This window comes from Cuculus canorus, chromosome 20 (genome assembly GCF_017976375.1).
Source record: "Cuculus canorus isolate bCucCan1 chromosome 20, bCucCan1.pri, whole genome shotgun sequence".
NCBI classification, from domain to species: Eukaryota; Metazoa; Chordata; class Aves; order Cuculiformes; family Cuculidae; genus Cuculus; species Cuculus canorus.
In genome coordinates, this window is record NC_071420.1 from 5,869,555 (window position 1) to 5,893,291 (window position 23,737).

Sequence of the window (23,737 nt, forward strand, 5' to 3'; positions counted from 1 at the left end):
CCTCCTCACCCTGTCCCTGCCCTCCCTGATCCAGAGCCCCTCCCCAGCTTTCCGGAGCCTCTTTCACCATCGGAAGCTGCTCTAAGGTCTCTCTGGAACCTTCTCTTCTCCAAGCTGGACAACCCCAACTCTCCCAGCCTGTCCTCAGAGGTGCCTCAACCCTCTGAAGTTCTGTATCCAGGCGGAACTGCCCTTTGTGCCCCTGTCCTGCCGCTGGCATCGCCCGGCAGAGCCCCCCCCCGCCACCTCCGGTACCGACAGCATCCCCAGTGCCGCCTCCCCCCGAGCCTTTCGGGAATAATTACCGAAACGATGATAAAGGGCGGGGAAAGAGGCACAGGGGAGGGGCAAGAGGCTCGTGGGGGGCATCACCGGGACACCCCCCCCCCCCAACCCCCCCCCTCCTCCTTCTCCCCGGTCCCGGGGTGCCCCGCTGGGGGCGGTGCCGGGGAGGAGGCGGTGCCGGGCGGGCGGAGAGGTGTGAGCGGCGCGGAACGAACCCGCAGGGTCTGCCCGGGGCTGAGCATCCCCGGCGGGGCATGGAGGCGGCGCACAGCCTGCCGGTGCTCGACGTGCTGCGCCGCTTCGGGGTCAGCGAGAGCTGCGGGCTCAGCCCCGAGCAGGTTCGCCGCAGCCGGGACAAATACGGACCCAATGGTGAGAGCGGGGCGTACCGGCATCCCGGGGAAGGGAGAGGGGGAAACGGGGCACCGGCATCCCGGTAAGGGGGGTGGGGAACGGGGGCACTGGCATCGCACCGGGGAGACCCACCGGCGGGACCGGGAATGGGACCCTTTGCACAGGGACCCTCCCCACCGGTAACGGGATGCGGGAATGGGACCCTCTGCACCGGGAACGGGGACTCTCCCCGCACCGGGAACGGGACCCTCTGCACTGGGGACGGGAACCGGGAACGGGACCCTCGGCACCGGGAACGGGAACCGGGAATGAGACCCTCGGCACTGGGGACGGGGACTCTCCCCGCATGGGGAACGGGAACAGGGAACGGGACCCTGGAACGGGACCCTCTGCACCGGGAACGGGACCCGGGAACGGGACCCTCTGCACCGGGACCATCCCCAGCAGGAACGGGATGCGGGAATGGGACCCACTGCACCGGGACCGGGACCCGGGACCCTCCCTGCCGGCACCGGGTCCCGCTCCCAACCGGGTCAAGAACCGGTTTCTGGACCTTCCCTGCCAGCACCGGGAACGGGAAGCGGCCCCGGGACAGGGACCGGTTCTTGGCCCCTCCGCCGGGTACCGGGACCCCCCGAGCATCCCTGTGCTCAGCCCCGGGTGGCGGAGCAGCCGAAGGGCACCTGTTGATCAGGAGCCATCTGCCGGCTTCCATTAGGGTTAATTAGCCAGGCAGGGGCGGCCGGGCGCACCGGCAATTAGCGGGGGTGTTAATTGCTGTGGTGACTGATAGCGAGGAGAGGTGCCAGGGAGGAGGGGGGGAAGGCTCCCCGTTGTCTGCGGGTGAAAGAGGGAACCCCCAAATCTGGTGGGGGGGGGGGCTGAGGGGGAGGAGGAAGGGGTGCAAGGGGAGATGGGGGGCAGGATAGGTGCCAGCATTGCCGTGTGTCACCCTGGCCTGGGCAAGGACCCGCTGGGCATCCTCTTGGGTTTGATAACGGGGCTGAACTGGTGTTTGTAAGCGCTCAGCAAACCCCTGAGTGGGCTCAGGTGCAGGAACCGGGTGAGCGGGGCTTTGGCTGGTTCAGGCTGGGGTGCTGGTAGGTCATTAGGTGTGTACACGAGGGGTTTAGGGTGTTTTCTCCTGTGCTTTGGAGCAGCAAGTCCTTTCCTCGAAGATATGCAAGGAGCAAACTGTATAAACTCTTTCCTGGTGCTGCTTGTATCTGCTTTTCACTCGCTCCTCATGGATGAGGCTAAGGAAAGCCTCACTAGATGCTGGTGGGATTGCAATCTGCATCTTTATTCACTGGGATTAGGTGTGTTATGTGGGATCAGAGGGCTGTGCCTCCTCCAGACAAACCCTGTGAGCAGCAGTCCCTTGTGCTGGGCTGTGCCCGGGACCCTCCTTCCCGCTGGCGCTCCTGGTACCGGGCAGCTTCTGCTCCGTTCCCTGTGTCGCTGTGGTCAGAGCTGGCTTGGGAGCAATTGCTATGGAGAATTCTACGCAAGGCGTAAGCAGTGGAGCATCACCCCTGCCCTTGTCTGATGTGACTTTGGAGGAGGGCAGCTGGGGACCTGTCTGGTCAGCCGGGAGGGGTGTGATCCCTCTGCTTTGGGGGCTGAATGCAGAACACATCCTTAACGAACACCTGATTGATCCGATATCACACAGAACCAGAATGGTAGGGGTTGGAAGTGACCTCTGGAGATCATCTGATCCAACCTACCTGCTCCAGCAGGGTCACCTGGAGGTGTAAGCTTCAAGGTGTAATTGCTTCCAGCATTTCTGCGCCATCCCTTGCTCCCCTGAGGAGTTTGGGATGAGGGGCTGTGCCGTGTGGCACCGTGTCACCTATGGGCATTGCCGTCGCAGGGCTCGCGCTGGCTTTATCCTCCTGTTTGCCCAAGTGAATCATCGCCGCTGAGTCAGGCACGTTGGCTGCTTGGTGGCACTAGGCTCTCTGCCTTGGAAAAGGGAGCTCGAACGTATGACGTAGGTGCAAAGCAAAGGGTCAGCGGTGGCAATTAGTTTGTTGTCTTATTTTTTTCACTTCTTCCTCCCCCATCTTTCAAGCAAGGGCTCTGTGCTCGCCCCTCTCTCTCCAGTTTTGCTTCCCATGCAGTGCGGTGTTGGGTTCTTTGCAGGCTGTTGAGTCCCAAGAGCGTCCGATTTTGGGACATCCCCTGGCTTTGCCTTCAAAGCAGAGCTCCGTATCTCCTGTACAGTGCAGCTCACAGCAATGTGCGCAGCGCTGTAACGTGGGCAGTGCCGTCATCAGGCAAAACGTGATTGAAAAGCTTGGAGAATTGTGAATTTTGGTGATTTTTGTGCAGTATTTTTATCTCTGTTGCGATGCGGATGAGATACAGACAGCTTAGAATCGTGCAGAATGGGACCCGGTGTGGTTTGTTGGGTTTAAAGCCTCGATGTTAAGCAAACATTCTTCTTTCCAGCATGCTGAGAGCTTGCATGTTGTGTTGAGGCAGCAGGAGCCGATGTCCCCGACTGCGCGAGGGAACCCTTGGGTGCCCTGTTCGGGAGAGCTGCTGTGCAGGGAGCAGCGTGGGGTGGTGAGCTGGGCTTGTGCCAGGGTGCAGGGCTTGGAGATGGGCTGTATTCAATTGCATTTTAATTTAGCACGACGGAAGCGCGAGGCAGCTGGGTGGCTTGCTTGAGCTCACACAGAAGGGGAAGAAAACTCAAATCTTGCGTGGCTTGAAGCGCAGAGCAGCCCCGCAGCTCCAGCTCCTTTCATTTTCGCACCCTCCTGTCTTGCATTCATTCATTTCCTTCTAACCTTGAAATCAAACTGCCGGTGTGGTTGTGAATCACAATCTAAAATACATCATCTTCCTTACAAACTGCCTCCCCGATGCTCTTAGCGAGCCGCCGTCTGCTTTTTTTTTTACGGTAGGGATGCGTTTATAAAACACGAGCTGCAATGAGCGCCGACGTTAAGTGTGAAGCAGTGGCCATTGGCGTGTTCTATATTAAAAATAAATGCTTTTTTTTTTTTTTTTGAGAAGGGTATTCTTTTGGAGCCTAAAATTGCTTTTTTTCCATCCCACTGCTCGTATTTACGTTTGCAGGAGGAAACAGAGAGCCATACTGATTATTTAATATCTCCGATTCGCGGCTTGGCAGCCAGGCAGTGCAATATAGATTACTGGGCTGGAAGAAGATATTTCTCCGTTAGGAAGAGCTTGTGTTCTCGTTGCGGATTTGTCAGTGGTGCTGTCAGTATGGATGTTTCATTTGCCAGGGAAACTGGAGAAGGGAAACTGAAGCCGCAGAATGGTTAGGTCTCACTGTGGCGATTCTCAAAAGGCTCTTGAACCTCCAAAGCCAACAGTAACTCAAGAAGTGTTTGGATGCTTCGTGTGTGCCGGGCGGGTGCTCCCTCCCACCCGCCAGCTCCGAGCTCCACAGGTTGCTTTTAGACCACAACACTTAAAAAAAATAATAATTAATATATTAAAAGTGCACATTTCTTATGATAGAATGAACTGAGCAGGAGGATACAGGGGGGCAAACGTTTTTCTTTCTAAATTTAAAACCAGAGGCACAATTTGCCCTGAAATAATTTCATTTTTGCCAAGGAATGACAGATGTAAACGGGAGTTGCCCAGCGGACAGTCAAGTGACTTTCTGTTTTAAATATAGCTCTGATTTCGCTCCTCTAAAATGGATTTCCATGTGTAAATGAGCATACATTTCAGGCAGGATATTGCCGGCGTTAATGCATATGCATAATTTTATTTGCTTCATCGGTAACCTAAATGGACTGTGAATGTCAGCGGAGTCAAGTGCTCGGCTGTTTGCAGCATAGGGGCGTTTATCTCTCCTTGTGTTCCATCTCTCTGAGTCCAAAGCGAAAACTCTGCTGCTTTCTGGGGTTGGAAATGCTGCCAGGCGGGATTGCACCCTGCCTGTCCCCTCCCTTTCCCCGCATTGCTCCTGGGGCTGCTCCCCACTGTGATGCCGATGCTCTTCAGACCTTCTAAGTGTTATTCAAGCCAGCTTCAGCACTGGCTAAACTCAAAACCATGAGTAAATTGGCTTTTCTTTTATAACCTGCCTCTCCGCATCTCCATAAGTTTTATTTCAGGATCTCAGAGCCATTGTATGTGTTTTTCCATGTGTGTTCCCGAGCCTGCTGGGGTATGAGGAGGAGGAGGAGATGTCCCCAAGCCCAAATGCAGTTTGTGATGTATTGACGATCTCCCAAAACTCACTGAGCCTCATTCACACAGAGCTTTACGCTCTTCAGTGTGAGCACGCATCCAAGCCCCTGCTTTCCTAGGAGCAGCAGCAAAAAAAAACCCCTACTAAATTACTTATTTCCATCCTTTTCCCAGCCTTTACCCAGAACTCTGTGTGTGTGTATACATAATCCACTGGCACGTGCGTGTGTATGGGAATACGCCTCCATCGGCACACACATGTGTGTTTATCCACATACAGTGGCACACGTGTGCGTGTATCTACATCCAGTAACCGCTCTAATTGCAGCGCATCACTTAACTCCAGCTTTGCTGCCGGCCGTTGCTAACCAGCCAAGGTTACGCTCCAACCCTCTCTTGACAAGAAAAAAAAACCCAAACCCCAGAAATAAAAATTCCTATTTCACACTGAAATATTTGAGGTGCTGAGAAGGAGAAGAAAAGCAGCGTTTTCTGACTCATCTAACTCTGCTCTCTGTTCCTCTGCACATCGCCCACCTTTTTCCACCCCCGAAACACACGCTGAACAGTCTGATTCATAAACATGCTACAGGGTTTCTTTTTTTTTCTCCTCTAAATCCTTTCCCTCAGGAGAAATGCTGAGGCATTGGAACCTTGTGAGCGCTTTCAAATTTGGGGAGAAACTACACAAAATTTCCCTAATTGGGCAAGAGGAAACTTGGGTTTTTCATCCCCGCGGTGGCCTGAGGGTAACTGCTTTCATAGAATCATGGGATGGTTTGGGTCGGAAGGGACCTCAAAGCCAATCCAGTTCCCCCCTGCCATGAGCAGGGACACCTCCCACTGGATCATCCATAAAAAAAATTGTTTATAAAGAGCAATGTTCAGGGGAAAAAGCAATATCTGCTCTTAAACTGCTTTGGGATCCAAGGAGGGAGAATTTCCAGGGTGAGGAGAGGCAAGGGCTGTGCTGGTGGGGAGGAGATTTCGTGTGTACCCTTGCGGTTGGCCTCCCCTGCGGTGAAAGTGTTGTTTCATTAATGAATGGTTTTAATTCATGATTCTATGATTCTCTTAATATTTTTATTTCATTGCTGGGTTTAAAACTGGGGGTGACGAAGGTGGTGCTGCAAACCCTTGGCTGAGGAGTAGTCGGATGCGCTCTGGATGCTGCCTGTTTCCACAAAGAGGCTGGAGCTGGTCCTCCAAACCCACCGTGAGCAGCAGAATCCCTCTCTTCCCCCAGGCTGATCCTCTTCCCCGGTGTTCCAGGTGACTGTTATAACCTCCCTACTTTAGCCAAGTGTTTTTGGCCAGCCTGGTGTGGTCCTTGCCATCACCATGTAGCTACACATCTGCTCGCTGCCTTTTTGGTGCCGTTGGGCTTTCTGCATGTTTTAAGCCTTTTCTCTTCACCAGGTCTGATTTGAAGCTATCCAGGCACGTTTCTATGGTCTCTGCCCCCCAGGGTGAATCTCTATTGATATTTATGTTGCGAGTCAGGTTTTTCTTTCCTCTTTAAAACTCCCCTTCAAAGCATTTTTCCGGCGTGCAGCCTGGTGGTGCTTTTGCTTTCTTCCTACCAAGAAGAATTTTAATTTTTGAGAAGCATCCAAGTCGCTGCCTTTTCACTCTCCGTTTGATCTCTCCTTGAAAAAAGGGATGGTGTGAAAGCAGGAGGCTCCTGGCTGCTGCTAAATCACCCTTGTCCCGTGGGTCTGGTCTGTCCTGGTGCATCCACAGCCCAGGGAACACTTCTGGCATGGACCTCCGTAGTGCTGAGTGCCCAAAACTCCAGCTGCTGGTGTGAAGTGGGCTACCTAAAGCAGCTGATGGTTATTTTCTGGTGGAGAATCCAAACTGGTTATCAAAAGGTGTGGTAAACCTTGCAGGGCTGCCCATGACCCTGAGATGCTTTCATTTTCATGGTCCTGAAAAATGAGGTTTGTTTTTGTTCCCCTATATCCAAACCTCCAGAGGAGCCAGCTTTGCTTTTTCTCCTACGCGCCGCATTTGCAGAGTTGGTTGGGATGCTGGTGCCCCTTTAAAATGTTTTTTTGGGGGGGTTATTCTTTGTAAGCCATGAAGCAGATGTTGAGTGGCTGCACCCTGTGCCTCTCACCCAGCCGGTCTAGCCCAAATTCCAAGAAGGGCCACTCATGGTCTCAGGTGGAAATAGAATCACAGCATCATAGAATGGTTTGAGTTGGAAGGGACCTCGAAGCCCATCCAGTCCCACCCCTGCCATGGGCAGGAACACGTCCCACTGGATCAGGGGCTCCAAGCCCCATCCAACCTGGCCTTGAACCCCTCCAGGGATGGGGCAGCCGCGTGCCATCCAAATATTAAGGCAAGTTGTGGTTATCAGGAGAGGGATGGGTTTTTCTCCTTGCTTTCATATTTTCTTTCTTTTTAACTTTTTCCCTTCTTTTTCCTCTCCCATTCCTCTCATTCTCACACAGACCCATGCTTGACCTTCACCCCAACTGAGATGACCTCCTGTTGCATCTCAATTGGGGTGAAGGCGACGAAGGCAGCCCATCCTCTACTGCTCACTCTACTGCTTGGGCAGGAGACACAGCTGATGCTGGCGAGACTGGGAGGACTGGGAGGACTGGGGAAGGCGGGATGGATGGAGAGGGGCCCATTGCCACTATGGGTGCGCTGGGTGAGCAGGCAGCAGCAGGACCGAGCTGTGTAGGGTGCAAGATGAATACCCAAAAAGCACCAACCCTCCATCCCACCCCCATTTATTATTGTGCATCCGATTTTTTTTTTTTTGTTGCTTTTTTTTTTTTTCAAAAACCGGTATTGTGACTCATAATCCTTTTTTATATCTCCGTGCTGGTGGTGCTGGAGGTAGAGAGTATAACAGTAACCTATATTAAACAAAAATTAACGACTGCTGGGTTGAGCCGCTGTCTGTACCAATTACCTCGCAGGAAAACAGGTAGCAGAGATCTGGGCTGGGAGTGCAGAAATGTTGAAGAACCGAAGCCAAAAACCAATAGAGAAAATTGTGGTTACTTGAGTATTTCCATGACGTGAGCGTGCGCCAGAGGCTCCTCTGTGGGTGGTTAACCCCTCGCAGGCAGGGCTGCAGCGCCCGAGCACTGACCGCGCAGCGCAGGTGGCGATGAGCAGCGCTGGGACAGGAGACTCAGTATTCCTCCTTGGATTTGTGCGATTAATGCTAAGGGGTCTTTTCCAATGTGAAAGGAGGGTCGGATTGGAGTCCAAAGCATTGCTCTTTTGAAGAGAAGTTGTATTAATCCTTGCTAGCAATTAACCTCATGTCTAAACCCAGTATTTATTTTCCTTTTGTGTGGAATCCTCTCAGTTTTTGAGGTTTGGCTGCTCGTTATCACTCTATAAAAGCCTTTTCTCTTTCTCACCCGCAGAGGTGGTGAGTCCAAGGTCAGGCTGTGGTTTGGTAGCAGTCCCGTCTGCTTCCCGGGATGGGGTCTGGACCCATGCGCTGCCCGGTCCAACGCGTCCCCAGGCTTCTGCAGGGCACGTGATGCTGTCTCTTAGTGACCCGCGGCAGCTGAAATCCGAAAGCTTGTACCTATTTTTGAAGTCTAGACTTGCAATAACCCTAAATGCAGGTGTTTCCGCTCTTATTGTAAAAAAAACTCCTATAATTTAACTGTTAGGCAACCCGCTGAATATGCCGACAGAGGTCCTGGCTTCGTTGCCTGTGCTTCACATGAGCCCATTTGAGCTATATGTAAAAACAGAAATATGTGAAGAGTAATAGTTGATGCATAGTGTAAAGTATAATATAATATACAATTATATTAATATATTATATATGTTATATATTTAATATATAAATATGTAGATTTAGGTTAGATGTTAGGAAGAAATGTTTTGCTGTGAGGGCGGGGAGGCCCTGGCCCAGGTCGCCCAGAGCAGTGGTGGCTGATCCATCCCTGGAGGTGTTCCAGGCCAGGTTGGATGGTTCCTGGAGCCCCTGATCCAGTGGGAGATGTCCCTGCCCATGGCAGGGGGTGGAACTGGATGGGCTTTGAGGTCCCTTCCAACCCAAACTATTCTGATAGTCTTATCTATCTTTGTTTTTTCTCCCCAACGTTTGTAAGCCGCCATGGGACACCTTTGGAAAAAGACCCCTGTATGGACAGGAAGCAAAACACAGGCAGTCAAAAGATGTTTTTTTTAACTCTAGCAAGAGCTAAGAGGTCCGAGCCCATCTCGGGCTCTGCGGGTCTGAAGGATGAAAGCTCTCGAGGCTGAGTGACCCTGCGCTGGTGGCCCGGCCCAGCCGCACGGCAGGGTCACCGCCAGCATCAGAGGTGCGATGTCTTGAGGAGGAAATCCGCTTCTTGCTCTTGCACGTCCCCTGTGCCCCTCGGTTCCTGTCCGCGGTATTTTTTGCTTTGGGTGTTTCCTGCTATTTAACCAGTCTGTGTATTTTAAATCCGTGGTCCGAGGAGGTGGGGAAGGGATGTGGAGTTAATTTGGACCGAAGAGTGAGGTGTCCTTGTCCGGGTGGCTGTGGGGGATGCAGTGCTGGGACAACTCTGGTGGTGATGGGTTTTGCTCCATCCTGGTGAGGCCACTTCCAGCGCATCCCTGTGGTCCCCAAAGCCACCGGGATGCTGACTGGGAAAGCTGGCGCTGCGACCAGTCCCTGTGGCCAGTCTGTGCTCCCCTAGACAAGGGTTGGCCAAAATGCTATTTATTTAAGCTCTTACTGGAGAAAATCCCTGGAATCCTTGCAGAGCCGCCCTCTGAAGGGCCGTGTTTTGTATGGGCTATATTTGCACTAGTATATGGGGTTTATTTTGTTTTGTCGTCTTCTGCTTTGGAAACAGTTTTTCTTGCATTTGTTGCTGATAAAAATCAATTGGGTTTTTGGGAGGGGCGCGTGGGTGGGGGAGATTCTCTTCTGCTTCCTTTGCCGCGGGGAGCGAAAGCGCAGAGATTCTCGAGGAGGAACTCTGCTGAGCAGACTCCGGCCCCTCTGGCAGCTGCCGAGGGCCAAATCCCCAGGGATTTTCCCTGTAAAATGTCATCTCAGCTGGATTTTGCCTCACAGGCAGTGCCCGTCCCCGGGAGACAAGCAGCCAGGGTCGGGATAACCCTCCTGAACGGGCCCTTTTCCTGCCTGTTTGCACTTTCTTTTTCCATTCTGCTGCCTCCAAGCCAACAGAAGGTCTGAAATGGGGAAAATGTGAGGAGTGAGTGGAAAAAAACAGAAATAAAAAAGGCTGGTTCAGCGGTGTGGGCTGGGAGAAGGGAAGTGATGGAGCAGTGTCCCCTGTGCTCCCGCTGCCGCAGAGGGTTCCCCTTGGAGCATCACATCCTTTGGGGTTTTGCAGGGTTTCTGGGCTTTTTTTGCGTGCCATGGAGGTCAGGGACCCTCTGTTGGTGCAGGGAAATGGGGACCCCGTCAGAGCAGCCGCGGCATTCTGATCCGCTCCCTGCTGGAGGGGGGCCCTGGGAGGAGATGGGGCTGCTCTGCAGTGCTGGCTCAGGCTTATTCAGGGGCTCCTCTCTTATCTATAAAAGCCCAATTCCAATTATAGTTCCCTTTTGCACCTCTTTTTGACAGAAATGTAGATAGATATCTATGTATATATACATATATGTATGGAATATTTCATCCTTATACACAAATGTGTATAAGTATCTCTCTATGTGTGTATATATATAAAATATTTCATCTTTATAGACACGCAGATATTCTACGTGGTTGGAAGTAGATTATTGTAAAAGCCTTGATAGGACTCATGTTTTCATGGGCATCTCAAGAGGTGTCCGAGGCCAGGTCGGATGGGGCTTTGAGCAACCTGATCCGGTGGGAGGTGTTCCTCTGCCCGTCATGGGGGAACTGGATGATCTTTAAGGTCCCTCCCAACCCAAACCATTCTATGATCTCATTCCAAGAAGGGAACTGATTCCATCATACAGAGATGTGTGATCCCCAGAGAGTTCATCCATGAAAAGTATTAATTGTCCAACTCGCCCCTTTTTTTTTTTCCCATCCAGAAGAAGAGATCTTTTCTATCCTACAGGAATTTTTTTCTTCTGATATAATCTAAACTCAGGGCAGTGTCGACTTCATTTTCCGTGAAAAACCATCCAAGAGGGTTGCTGAAAATAGACCATGCTCTGAGAACAGACACCAGAAAAAACGAGTGGGGTGGGGAGCCAGGTCAGCTGGGGCAAGAAATGCTGCTAAAATAATTAATCATAATCATCTCAGTTGGAGATAATTGAGTTGAAAGGCAGCTCCTTGGTGCCCATGTGGGGTCGGAGGACACACTAGACTGGCCGCGTTCTATCAGCCTGATTTTCTTTATGGGAGATGGATTGAAATGTGATATCCAAACTACTGAAGTTCATGAAGGTTTGCCATGGAGGAGGCATTTCCTTCAGAAAATAAACAAGTGGAAACCCCCTTCAACCCCTAAACCCACCCTTCCAGACCTCTGCACTTTGAGGGTGGGTTCGGCTCCTTTCAACCCCAAGCTTGGGGCAGAGTCTCCTTCCAACCCAGTCTGCAAAGTTCAGGTTTTCCTGATCCATGAATACATGGACCAGCTCAGACACTGTGGCTTATCTACAGGTGATTGATTAAAATAGCTGTTAAAATTGAAATATCTCTGGAAATGTCCGGTTTTGTAGCAGAGAGAAAGAGCAGCTTCCTCCTCTTGGCACAGAAGGGGAGAAGATGCTGTTTGGGTTTAAAAGCAATATCTTGTAGTTCTTTTTCTCCTTTCTTAACCAACTTGGCTGTTAGAGGCTGTGTTTTTGTGGGGGTTTATCTTGTAGACCCCCATTTCCCAGCTCTTCCAGGTGTCCCAGGAGCTGGGGTCACACCAGTTGCAATTCAAATCAAAACCTGTCACGTGCAGGATGCTGAGCAAAAAAAGTGGCAACGCAAATTCATTGCTGTGCTGTGCCATGAGTGCTGTGGAGCGACCCCCCTCTGGGGCTCCTGAGGTGATGGAACTCTGCTCAAAGCAGAGTTAAGAAGGTAAAAAACCCAACCTCAGCTTTATTTTATTCAAGCTCCTGCCCAGTTTTGGTTTTTTGGGGATTTTTTTTTGAGATTTTTTTTCAAACCTGTTACTATTTAAATGCAGGTTTTTAGCTTTTCCGCGCAGGAGACCGAGCTGGAAATTCTTTCCACTGCGTTGGTGCAGGAGGGAACAATCCGCTGCATTTAGTTTGCTCAAAGAATCCATCCCAGGCTGGAGCTGTGGGTTTCCTCTGCCGTGCTCCCTCCTACTCCCCAAACGAGCCCGAGGACCTGCAGCGGGTGCTGCTGGGGACGCAGACGGAGCAGGAGGCCACTGTTTGCAGCCTGATTTCCCTGGCGTTTTCCGCCTAAATTGCATAGAATCACAGATTGGTTTGGGTTGGAAAGGACCTTAAAGCCCATCCAGTTCCACTCCCTGCCATGGAGTGGAACTGCACCTCCATGGTGCACCTCCCACTGGATCACGATGACCAAGACTTTGTTCTTGCAGATGCCATGTGGGCACCAGAGCTGCTAGCTTGCCTGGTGGCTTCATCTGGGGGCAAAAACTTCTCCCCTTTTTTTCCCATAGCATTAAAAAAGGTGGGTTATTGACAAAGAAATTATTTGTTTCTCACTTTAGCACAGTAGATTGCTCCGGGTGAGCCGTTTAGAGTGTCTGGGTGCCAGCCAGAAAACAGGTTGGATTATTTCAACCTAAAAGCATCGCCTGGAAAACAGCAAGGACATTTCTGGTCCTTACACCTCTCCTAACCGTTCTCATGTGCTGCCTCAGCAGCCCTTGCTCACCCCAGGCTGCCGTCATCCCCAACACTTCCTCTAGCCCCAAATTTGCTTCTTTTTGGGGCTGTAGCCGGGAGGGCGCTGGGCTTTCGCAAAGCACGGGGCCAGACTCGAACAGGGACGAGAGCCGGGGGGGTTACAGAAACAGCCAGCAGCCAGTGTTTGCTGTGGAACGGAGTGTTGTATGTCGTTGCTTTTCTGTTCCTGCCGTCTTTTGGAGCAGCCCCCAGCGAGCGACCGTCACGCGCAGCCAGCGTAACCAAACCTCAGCCGGTGTGCAGGAAAAAGCAGCTGCGAAGCGGTAAGCAAATAAGATGCCAGAAGCCAGAGCTGCTTCCCCCACCCACGGCACACCCAGGGCCACCACCGCCTTCGCTCACGAGGGGAAGACACGGGAGGAAAAGCACCCAGGGGTTTGGGACCAGCTTCTGGGGGAGGATGGAGGGGCTGTGGTGCAAAGCTCCCCACGCCGGTGCAGCACGTGGCATGCCGAGATGCTGCTTCCCTCCAGCCAGGCAGAGGGTGGTGCCTCGGCTGAAGCCTGGCTTGTTCTGAAGAAGCTGAAGCAATCTTGGAAAGTCCCTTTAGCGGCGCCTTGAAGGTCCTACTCTTCCCAAGTGGAGTTGTGTCCCATCCCGATGCGTGTTCAGAGCCTGAGCAGGATGCAGGACGGTCTTCCAGGGATGCAATGGTGTGAAACTGCACATCAAAGCGAAGCCGTGTGGGTTAATTTAATTAATACACAGCTAAGGCATGTAGATAATTATGCTTTGTCTTCTGTAGACATCAAATAGCGTTGGCATCGTTAGGCTTTGAGTGTTGGTCATCCCAGGTAACCCTAAACCACTTGGGCTTAGTTTGTAGATGCTGTTTTTTGACACTTCTGCGACTGCCGTGTGACCACGCAAGGTGATGGGCAGCTTTGCTGCTGTAGTAGACGTGTTGGTATGTGTTGATGGTTCGACTTGATGATCGTAGAGGTCTTTTCCAACCAAGCAGATGATGGGTGTTTGTGTTAAACCGAGCTGGCAAAGCCCTTCCCGTGGTGCAGTTTTGCAGAGCGCCGGGGCTGCACGGCGGTGCCAGATGTCACCAGAGATGAAGCGGAGCAGACGTCCCTCCGCGATGGGATCCTTCCAGCGCAGCCAGTCCTGGGAAAGGCAGCCAGTTACAATAACAGTTTATTCTGCCTGGTGTCGTGCAGGATGGTGGAAGGATCCCAGAACAGCCCTGCTGGCGTTCCTGCTTTATGTCATCAGAGGGATGCTGCTCTCCCAGCTGAGGATATTTTAGGGTTTGTCTTACTCTTTTCACTGCTTTCTTGGGCCATTTTTCTGCCTGTTGGCAAAGCCTGGGAATCGGATGTGTCCTTTGTTTTGCTCATACGTTTCCCCTTCCCCGCCTATGGAAAAAGAAATCAAAGGCAGGGGAAAAAAAAAGATGAGTTTGTGACAGCAGTATGGCTTGAGGGAAGCGATTTGGAGCAGAGATCTGCCCAGGTGTGGTGCTCACCATTATCCCCCGTGTGCCATTGTCTCGCCCACATCACTTGGTGGCAGAAGTGTTGCCCATAAAAGAAATCTGATTTTATCCTAGGGAAGCTCCTGAAATGGTGGGGAAAACGAGTTATTTCAGCGTTCACCCTGCAAGATGTTTGTTGTTGTGGGTTGCCTGCTGGGTCTGAGCACGCAGCAGGGTTTGCTTTGCCATGCAATGACCTGGTAGAGTGTCTCCTGGTGCCTCAGTTTCCCCAAAAGCATGGGATGCGATACCTCAATGCACGATGGATAAACGCCAGCTGCCTTAGGGCTGTGCTACTCCAGCGATTTTTTTTGATCCTGTTACAGCAGGAGAAGCTCAAACATTTCTTTAAAGTGACCCCAACACCACCCTGTTGCGTTTAATTTGTTTGCTTTGGCCCAGGAAGCAGGGCAGGGTCTCCTTGGGGACACAAAGGCTGTCGCAGAGCCCCTGGGGTGGCAGCCCGTGCCCTCACCGCCTCACTCATGGGTGGCACCCGTGTTTATTTACCTTTTCATCACCTGATTACCGTGCCCTGCCATGCTGCAGGCACCAGCCTGCGGGCTGCCAGCCCTGTTTGAGTTGGCAGGAGCTGGAAATCAACCTCTGGCTAAAATAGCCCAGCGCCAGCCCCACATCTGCCCGGGGGGACCAGGCTCTTTTAGCATCTCGTATCGATATTTTGCAGCCCAACTCGGGCCACAGTCACCGTGTGAAACAGGAGGAAAGAAGTTGTGATGTGACAAGCTCGGAGCAAGTTGCAAATCCTGAGCAGTCCTGGAGCTTGGCTGTGTTTTGCGCCTCTGCAAGGCAAAGCCCCGTTGGTTGGTGGAGTTGGGCTCTCTGCTTGCTCTCCTCTGGGCTGTCATACTCTTCTGCTGGTGGGAATGGTCCTGTGACATTGAGGCACCCATTGCCTGTTTTGGTATCTTCTTTGTTGGCTCTGCTCTCCAAAGCCACAATGCAGAAGAGCAGGAGCAGAGGAATTGCGGATACACATCTGCGTGTTGCGGGTCCTGCACTGGGACTCTCCGCTCGGGAAGCTGAAAGTTTATGGTGTGAGTTGGCAGCTCCATTTGGGGACGCTTTGAGCAGTGATTATCGCTTTCTGCCCTTGGTGGTGTTATTGCATTTGTCTTCTGGCAGTAACGGAGAGCTTGGGTCTTTCTCCCCTTTTTCTTCTGGTGTTTGGTGCAAAATGGGCTCTGAGCTGCCCCATGAAGGGTGGGGGAAAGACTTGCTGACTGCGGGGGAGGTGCTTGGTTCTCAGGATGCTCAAAATTGTTTTTTAATCTGGAAGATGCGTTGCTAATATTTGGAGTTCGGTGACAGCAATGGCACAGCGTCATTCTGCCACCGGTGGTATTTTGGCTGGCTGACCCCTGCACGTGTTTCCTCCTGTGTTCACAGAAACACGTTTTCTTGCTTTAATCAAGAGCTCATGCAAAGTCGTTGCTCTGCAACCGGCATCGGTGCAGCTCTTTGTGCAAACACCATACAGGAGGAGCACTAAGAGGATTGTGACATTTCAGGTGGCTCCGGGGGCTGGAAAGTCACCGTGGGGCACCCCAGCAGAGCCAAGACCTGCGGCAGCCCCAGCCGCCTCCCTCGGGGCACCCACCTGCCCGCAGCCCTCTCACCTCGCACGTTTGCACCCTTAAAATGGAACCTGGATGGAAATAGCAGCGGCAGATCTCTTCTACTTTTAATTTTGGTGGCTCTTGGGGCTGGGGAGAGGAAGCCGGGGGTGGAGAGGAGCCGGCTGCAAAAGGGAGAAGAGCAACTTCCCTTCTGACATGCTCTGCAGAGTGATTCGAAATGTTGAAGCTGCTCCAAGTTGATATTTTCTTTGCTATAAGAATAATTACAGGCGTTAGGTACTGGTCTGTCCGCTCCTCGCCATGGCTGGGGTTGGAGCAGCCTTAGCTAGGAGGGAGGGTTCGAAAACCTGGTAGTAAGTGTCTGTGAACACCGAGGAACTGGTGCCACTTGAAGCGTAAACACATCGAGGCTTCTTGTTTTCACGGGTTTATGCAGAGACGGGTGGGTTTGGGTTTGGTTTTTTGGTTTTTTTTTTTCATTTCTCTGAATGGAAAGAGATGATGGAAAACAGGCTGCCCGGTTTCGCTTCCTGCTCTCGCTCAGGGCTCCACGCTGGGGGTGCTCAGAGATGCCTCAGCTTTGGTCCAGCGATGAGGCATCAAGCAAGTCTGCCTGGGTCTGGTTCCTCTTGAACTTCAGCTGATGCCTTATTCCCTCCCAGAAGCACAAGGAGATGGAGGAGCATCTTGTTTTATGATCCCCCGTGGGGCACAGAAGAGGGTGGCAGGCAGCGCAGGCTTTGGGACAGCTCTTTGGGAGGTTTCTGCCTGATTTTTTTCCCTGCTGGGAGGTTTAGGGTTGGGGTTTCGTGTTGGGTCCCATCCTCCACCAAAGGATGGAGGCAGTAGGTTCTCTGCCCATGTCACCTCGGTGCTGGTACCTTGCTGTCTGCCACACTGTGCGATGCCTTTGAGCCATCAGTACAGCCCTCCTGAAGGGCATCATTCCAGCTTTGGCTTCTCCAGCTCCTCTTCCCCCTCGACCTATCCGTGCGCTCCCTGATCCAGAGCCCCCTCCCAGCTTTCCCAGAGCCCTTTTCAGTACTGGAAGAGGTGCAGAACAAGTTGCTTTCTGGGCTACTGAATGGGCTTCTTGGGCATAAGGGAAGGGATTGCTGGTCTGTGCCTCAAATCACTAATTAATCTTTTCATTTTTATGATCTTTTTACTGTCGCGCTCGTTGGGCTGTCGATGGAACCCCACAGAGCTCCCTGCAGAAGAAGGTAAGTCATGGGCTGGAGGAGAGGGTGGGAATGTGTGTTGAGTGTGGGTGGGGAGTGCTGGGGACGAGGAGGGGTGAGTCTTTGTGGTCTTTCCTTCTTGGTTTTAGTCTCAGAGAAAGCGAGGCTGAGAGCGGGGCTTCCCTGGGATGGCAGAGCTGCTGAGCTGTGAATCCCAGAGGATTTGGTTTCTATAGTTAAAAACAGACCTAGGGAAACCAGGCCAATACCAGGAATGAAGGTGTTTAACACTAGAGAGAACGGTCCCCCACTGCAGTGCTGGATGTCCTCACGCCGACAGGCACTGGAGTGGCTCTGCTGCCTGCAGGGGGTGGGGTCCTGTTGGTCTCGGTGGGCTCAGTGGTCTCAATTACCTGTCTTTTGGGCTTTTATTGAGTACTGACTGTGCTTGACTTCATTTTTCCCCCCAGGAAAGTCCCTCTGGGAGTTGGTGCTGGAGCAGTTTGAAGATCTCCTCGTCCGCATCCTTTTGATGGCAGCTTTTCTGTCGTTCGTAAGTACCCCAGGCTTAGGGTGGGCACCTTGCAGGGAACATACAGACCTGGGTGGCAGCCAGATAGCAAAGGAGACAGAGGAAGGGGTGTGTTGGACGAAGGAGATGTAGCAGCCATGCAGTGGTTTTCTAGGGGACAGTGACATTATTGTTGTATGGACTTAAAAGATGAGACTGCCGCTGGAGCTGCCGGTGTGGTGCTCTCAGTGTGTCGCTCTTGTGGTTTCAACCGTATTGTGGTCCTTCTCTTCTCTTGCCACTAGATCCTGGCATGGTTTGAAGAAGGAGAGGAGACCACAACGGCATTCGTGGAGCCCATTGTCATTATCATGATCCTGATTGCCAACGCTGTGGTGGGCGTGTGGCAGGTAAGTTGCACCTCTCTCCACCTGCCCAATCGGTCTCTGTTGCACATGGTTGAGATGCTTCTCTTGAAGGTCTGGTTGCTTCTTGCCATTGGAAACCAATTTCTCAAAGGTTCAATTTTCGTGTTGGCCATGCTGCCCCGTGCCACCAGCGCAGGTGCTCAGTTGTTGACTGCCTCCTGGCTTGTTCCTTCAGTCTTTCTTGGACTTTAGGATCTTGCACTTCTTTGGCCATCCAAGTTCTCTCCTGGTCATGGCCAAATGTGTTTTCCAAGAGAAGCTTTTCACTCTGTCCACCAGAAAGGCAGAGTGGCTGCTGTGCCTTACCTTGCTGCATCCCTCCTGTGGGATGAGCAAACTCCTCAACCAGTGATGCTCCTCTTCTTGCATACATTCACTTTAAGGCCATATATTTATCTGTAGCTTGATCTGAGGTGAGGCTGCTGGATGGGGAAAAACACATCTAGGTAGGAGATGCTGCTTCCCAAACCAGGAATGAGAACATCAAGCCCAGAGGTCCATGCAGTGTCCGGGAGCTGGTGAGATTTAAGCCAGCAGGGACCATTTCAGAGCAGCTGAGGGAGACTCAGTGCTTGCCCGTGCATGGGGCAAATGGGCACTGAAGTCAGGGCTGGGGTTTGGGTGCTTCAGTCTTCGCAGCGAGTTGGGAAAGAGCCTCCTGGCATGAGCAGCCCCACCACCACCAGCTCTGCTCCTCCTTTGTGTGCAGGAGAGAAACGCTGAGAGTGCCATCGAAGCCCTGAAGGAGTATGAGCCTGAGATGGGGAAGGTGATCCGTGCTGACCGCAGTGGGGTGCAGCGGATACGCGCCCGGGACATCGTCCCTGGGGACATCGTGGAGGTAGCAGGTAAGGTGCCATCACCCCAGGGTGTGGGGTGGGTTGGGGGGGTTGGTGCTGGCCAGAGGGGCTTCGGTGATGGGCACCCCGTGGTCCTGGTGGTGGGAGGCACGGCTGCCCAGTCCCTTCGGGTCTGCACACTTGAGATCTTGCTTTCTCTTTTCAAATCCAGGGAAGTGAAATGATTTGAGTGAAAGCTGGGGCTCCTCACCCCATGGAGGCTTCACCCTGAGCGTAGGGCGGTAGAGAACAGCTGAAAAGGATGTGTATTTCTGGCACAGGTTTAGTGTCTTGGGAGGGTTTCCCTGTTTTCTGAAAGAACATTTAATTCTCTGCCAAAGCTCCCTCTCCCTGGAAGCAGCTCTCCCACGCACATCCCCCAGACGAGGTGTGGGTGCTGTGCCGGCAGTGCCAGGCGAGCGCTGCTGTGAGCACAGGGGCTCAGTGCTGCAGCCAGCGGTGCTGGTGCTGCCCGTGTGCCCGGGCTTCCCTGGTAACTGGGCTTTGTCATTTAGGGATGGCGAGAGCCAGAGGGGACCAGCTGCAGGGTGCTTTCGCCTCCCTGCTCGGGATGTCCCCCCCCAGCCCTTCTGGCAGGGTGTTGCGTGCAGTGAAGGAAGCCTGGGGTTCTCCTGCCCACCCCACCAGAGTTAAAGAGGATGCATTTCGTTTATCCCATTTTGTTTGTTTGTTAAACGATGCCTGAAACCCTGAGAGCCACAAAACTAATCCTCTCCTTTCCTCCTCGTGGCCCTGCGAGTGGAAACATGCTGCAATCCCGCCTGCGCCCAGCCAGCTCGCCGTTATTTATGTCTTCCAGTTGGGCTTCAGCTGGAAGATGAACATAAAAATCATGCGGGGGGGTGGATCAAGCAGAGGAGCATCAGCCAGGTCCTCAGCTGGGCGAGCTGGCCGTGCTCCAAAGCCAGCTCCAGCAATGCACTCCAGCTGCTGACCTGCCCTTTAATTAAATCACTTATTAATTAATTAACTTCTCACCTTTCCTCAAATCAAGCGCTTGCTGCCTGCCCGTCAGTGGCCGAATGTGACTTTTTAATGGCACAATCGGCATCAGGACTGGGAGGGAATGAGCTGAGCTCTCCTCTGGATGGGTTTGCAAATCCTTAGTGAGTTGTGGGTGCAGGAGGTCATATAGCAAGCGGTGAGGAAGCTGTCTGGGAAGTGCAGTGGGAGCAATGGTTTGGAACGTGCAGTGGGCATCCTGGTGACATCCTGGGGCTGGCAGGGACAGCACAGGCAGGAGGGACAGGCTTCTGTTTGCAGCTGCAAATGCAATAAATTAGGCAGCAGGGAGCAGGAAACCTGCTGCTCTAAGGCAAGAGGGGAGCGGTGGCTGCAAGCTGCAGGTTGGCAGGTGTTTAACCCCAGCTCATTTTTGCCCTGTTGTAATGAGGCAGTCGAGGCGAGTCCTGGTGCGGGAGCTTTTTGATGGAATTCAGCTGCAGTGGCAGCTTTCTGCCTTGCTCAGAAAGCCCGGGCAGGGCATTGCCCAGGGAGCTCTGTCAGATACTGCACCACCCGCCTGCTGCGCTTTGCTCGGGCAGTGTCCCCTCCTGTTTTCCTCTCTTTCCCTTGGCTCTTGGCACAGGGGAGACTTGCAGTGCTCGGGTGACCGGTGCTTGTTTAACAGCCAGCTGAGAGCAGCTGCCAGGTCTGTATGGCGTCTGCCCTGTGCCCTGTGAGCCTCCGCGATGCTATTGCAGCATCTGCCCTTGCGTGATGCCACCCCCATGGCTCTGGGGCTTGGCGCTGGCTCTAGATGCTGGCAGCAGATTTTGTCAGCTGCACGTTGAGCTAATGTTTGCAAACCCTCCCTGCCTTTCCCAGGGGGAAAGAGGAGCTTTTTCCTCCCTTTAAGGCGTTCCGGCTCCCTTGAGCAGCTGCCAAGTCCAAGGGAAGCACTTGGAGAGGTCCTTGAGCTTTGTCCCCCTCCCCAGCCCCCCAAAACCAGGCGTGATGGGGAGCGGAGCAGGTCTGGTCGGACGGCAGATGTTGCACACCGCGTCCAAGAGCGCTCGCATCTGGAGCTGGAAGAAATGGCTGAGCGGTGGAGGGGTGCCAGCCCCCCTCCTTCTGCTCTCGGGGTGTGGAGGGAGGGTTGGTGGTGGTTTACGAGCCCCGGGAGGAAGAGCTCGTTAAAGTCTGGGATTTGAGACGCTTGTTAGCGGCCAAGCCGGTGGTGTTGTGTAACGTGATGTAAGGCTCTGTGAGCCAGCGCTCTTTCTGCCTCAATATTTCCGAAGTGCTGGAGCACAGTTGCGTCCAGCCGATAAGGGAGCGGGAGGAAGAGCTGGGAGGAAGAAACCCAAGTGGAAAAGCAGCTTTAAATGGGTTTTTTTTTTTTTTTAAGGAAGCATACGTGCCTCGATGGGCAGCGATCAGTGGCTGTCAGTTTGATGGGGCTTTCACTTGTAACCGCCGTGCCAGGAGACCCTGGACAGCTGTTTGTCTTGGCCGCGAAAGGTCTCTCTGAAACAGAGTTAAGAAGCTTGGGCTGCTCCGAAATGGAGATGTTTTGGGGTTTTTTTTCAGGGGAGAGGCAAGATGGGGATGCTGTGGGGGTTTTGCAGGGAGGAGGAGAGACAGGGACCTGATGGGGCAGGCGATGCAGGGCAGCAGGCAGAGTCACGCCGGGGTCAGGGGCTGGGATGTGATACTCGCTGCCCTGGGGAGCGTGAGCACTTCTGACTGCAGTGGCTCCACTCCAAAAAGAAGAGGAAAGATACCTGCCCTCCTGGCTGCTCGCCGGAGGAGGGATGCAGGTGCTTGCTGTTTGTGATGCTCTGCTCTTGCCCTTGTAGTTGGCGACAAGGTGCCAGCAGACATTCGGATCATCGAAATCCGGTCCACCACGCTGCGGGTCGACCAGTCCATCCTCACAGGTGGGTGCAGGCATGATGGGGCTGAAGGTAAAGCTTTCCCTCTGCCAGCTGCCCTGAGCCAGATTTTGGGGCTGGGATTGGGTTAAGCGCGTTGCTGGGGTGGGAAATGAGTGGGAGATTGAAGTCCCAGCGTCACCGAAGAGTCATGGCCCAGGTGAGATGTGCTCAGCGTTTGGACATCTCTCCTGCAAAACACAAGGCACGCGGCTTTCCTCTGCAACTCGTGGGGGTTCACAAGGGGCTCAGTCCCTGCCCGTGCTCTCTCCGTGCATCCGTTGCACGGTGACCGCTGGCGCACGAGGCCTCAGGGAGAGGGGACAATGTCTGCAGTCATTTTTTAAGCCCTGGAAAAGCTCCTCAAGGTGATTATCTATGATATTGCATGAGCTCTCTCTTTCTATTGGGGGAGGCAGTGAATGGTCAAATGACAAAAGGAGCTTCCAGTATTTCAGCTCTCTTGTGTGAATTTGTAAATGCATCGAGTTAGGAGATGGCAGCAGGGGCAGAAAAGCAATCAAAAAAGATGTTAAAGGAAAAGAAAAAGGAAAAAGGGAAAGAAAAGAAAAAGGGAAAGGAGCCCATTCTCCTTGAAACATGGCTCTGTGTTAACTGTGTTCTCCAAGGGCAAAAGGAGGTGCAGCAAAAAGGCAAATCTGTGGCCAAATATAAATCTTCAGCAGAACAGCTGTGGGCACCTTTCGTGTTGTGCTGCCCTACAAGTCCCGTCTGACCATGCAAACTGCAAACCAGCAGCTCCCTGGTGTGTGGATTTGGCCGCAGCCCACTCGGCTGTGTATGAGCTGAAGGCAGCTGACGATCCACAGAGGTTGTTTTTCTGCAGCCCTCATCTTCAGAGCACCTTGGCCCGGTTCCCACATCCCCACGATGGGTGTTTGGATGGTTTGGTGGTGAAATGCTCCTTTAGAAAGTCATGGGGGTTGTGATGCAGGTTCATAACAGCATTGAGCAGAGGCTGGAGAGGAAACGTGGGTGGTTCATCTCCTCCTTCTTGTCTTGGCAGGGGAGTCTGTGTCAGTGATCAAACATGCTGACCCCATCCCCGACCCTCGGGCTGTCAACCAGGACAAGAAGAACATGCTCTTCTCTGTAAGTCCCTTGTGCCTGTCCACACCTCTCCTGGGGTTTTCCAAAGTGCTGCCAAGTGAAGAGGATGGTGGACACGGGAGATGTCAGCAGTGAAAGGGAGGGCATGCGTGGGAGGGTGGGTTTATATAAAATCCCAGGATATCTCATTTTCTTTCCCCTTAACCTCATGTTCTCCTTTGACAACAAATGTCTCATTTTTCTGCTCGGACTGAGAGGTTTCAGGCCCACATATCCACTATGGCCCCTTTCTTCCTTCCTAGGGCACCAACATCGCAGCTGGGAAGGCCGTAGGGGTTGTCATTGCAACCGGGGTATACACTGAGATTGGGAAGATCCGAAACCAGATGGTGGAGACAGAGCCAGAGAAGACCCCCTTGCAGCAGAAGCTGGACGAGTTCAGTCAGCAGCTCTCCAAAGTGATTTTCCTGGTGTGCATCGCCGTCTGGGTCATCAACGTCAGCCACTTCAGCGACCCTGTCCACGGGGGCTCTTGGTTTCGGGGGGCCATCTACTATTTCAAGATTTCAGTGGCACTGGCAGTGGCTGCCATCCCTGAGGGTCTCCCAGCTGTCATCACCACCTGCCTGGCGCTGGGCACACGACGCATGGCCAAGAAGAATGCTATTGTCCGGAGCCTGCCCTCAGTGGAGACCTTGGGCTGCACCTCTGTCATCTGCTCTGACAAGACTGGCACCCTCACCACCAACCAGATGTCGGTCTGCCGGGTGAGTGCCAGGGACGAGGGGGAATGGTTTTGAGCTGCAAGAGTGGAGATTGAGATGAGATCTTAGGAAGAAATGTTTTCCTGTGAGGGTGAGGAGGCCCTGGCCCAGGTTGCCCAGAGCAGTGGTGGCTGCCCCATCCCTGGAGGTGTTCAAGGCCAGGTTGGATGAGGCTTTGAGCAGCTGGATCCAGTGGGATGTGGCCCTGCCCATGGCAGGGTGTTGGAACTGGGTAGGCTTTGAGGTCCTTTCCAAGCCAAACCATTCTATGGTTTATAGGAATTCCTGAGCTTCCTCTCTGC

General features: G+C 53.0%; 1 protein-coding gene across 2 annotated transcripts in view; it reads left to right on the forward strand.

Annotated features, from left to right (window-relative positions):
• Positions 1 to 434: 434 nt before the first annotated feature.
• Positions 435 to 23,737, forward strand: part of ATP2A3 (ATPase sarcoplasmic/endoplasmic reticulum Ca2+ transporting 3) — a 47,327-nt gene continuing 24,024 nt past the window's right edge. The window contains exons 1-8 of one of the 2 annotated variants that reach the window (XM_054084755.1): positions 435 to 657; positions 16,950 to 16,967; positions 17,396 to 17,478; positions 17,742 to 17,846; positions 18,574 to 18,712; positions 21,526 to 21,606; positions 22,628 to 22,713; positions 22,974 to 23,438. In XM_054084755.1, coding sequence (XP_053940730.1) covers positions 540 to 657; positions 16,950 to 16,967; positions 17,396 to 17,478; positions 17,742 to 17,846; positions 18,574 to 18,712; positions 21,526 to 21,606; positions 22,628 to 22,713; positions 22,974 to 23,438 — 1,095 coding nt within the window. In that variant the 5' untranslated portion in view covers positions 435 to 539. The remainder of the gene's footprint in view (positions 658 to 16,949; positions 16,968 to 17,395; positions 17,479 to 17,741; positions 17,847 to 18,573; positions 18,713 to 21,525; positions 21,607 to 22,627; positions 22,714 to 22,973; positions 23,439 to 23,737) is intronic. The other variant, XM_009560183.2, reaches the window with a different exon arrangement.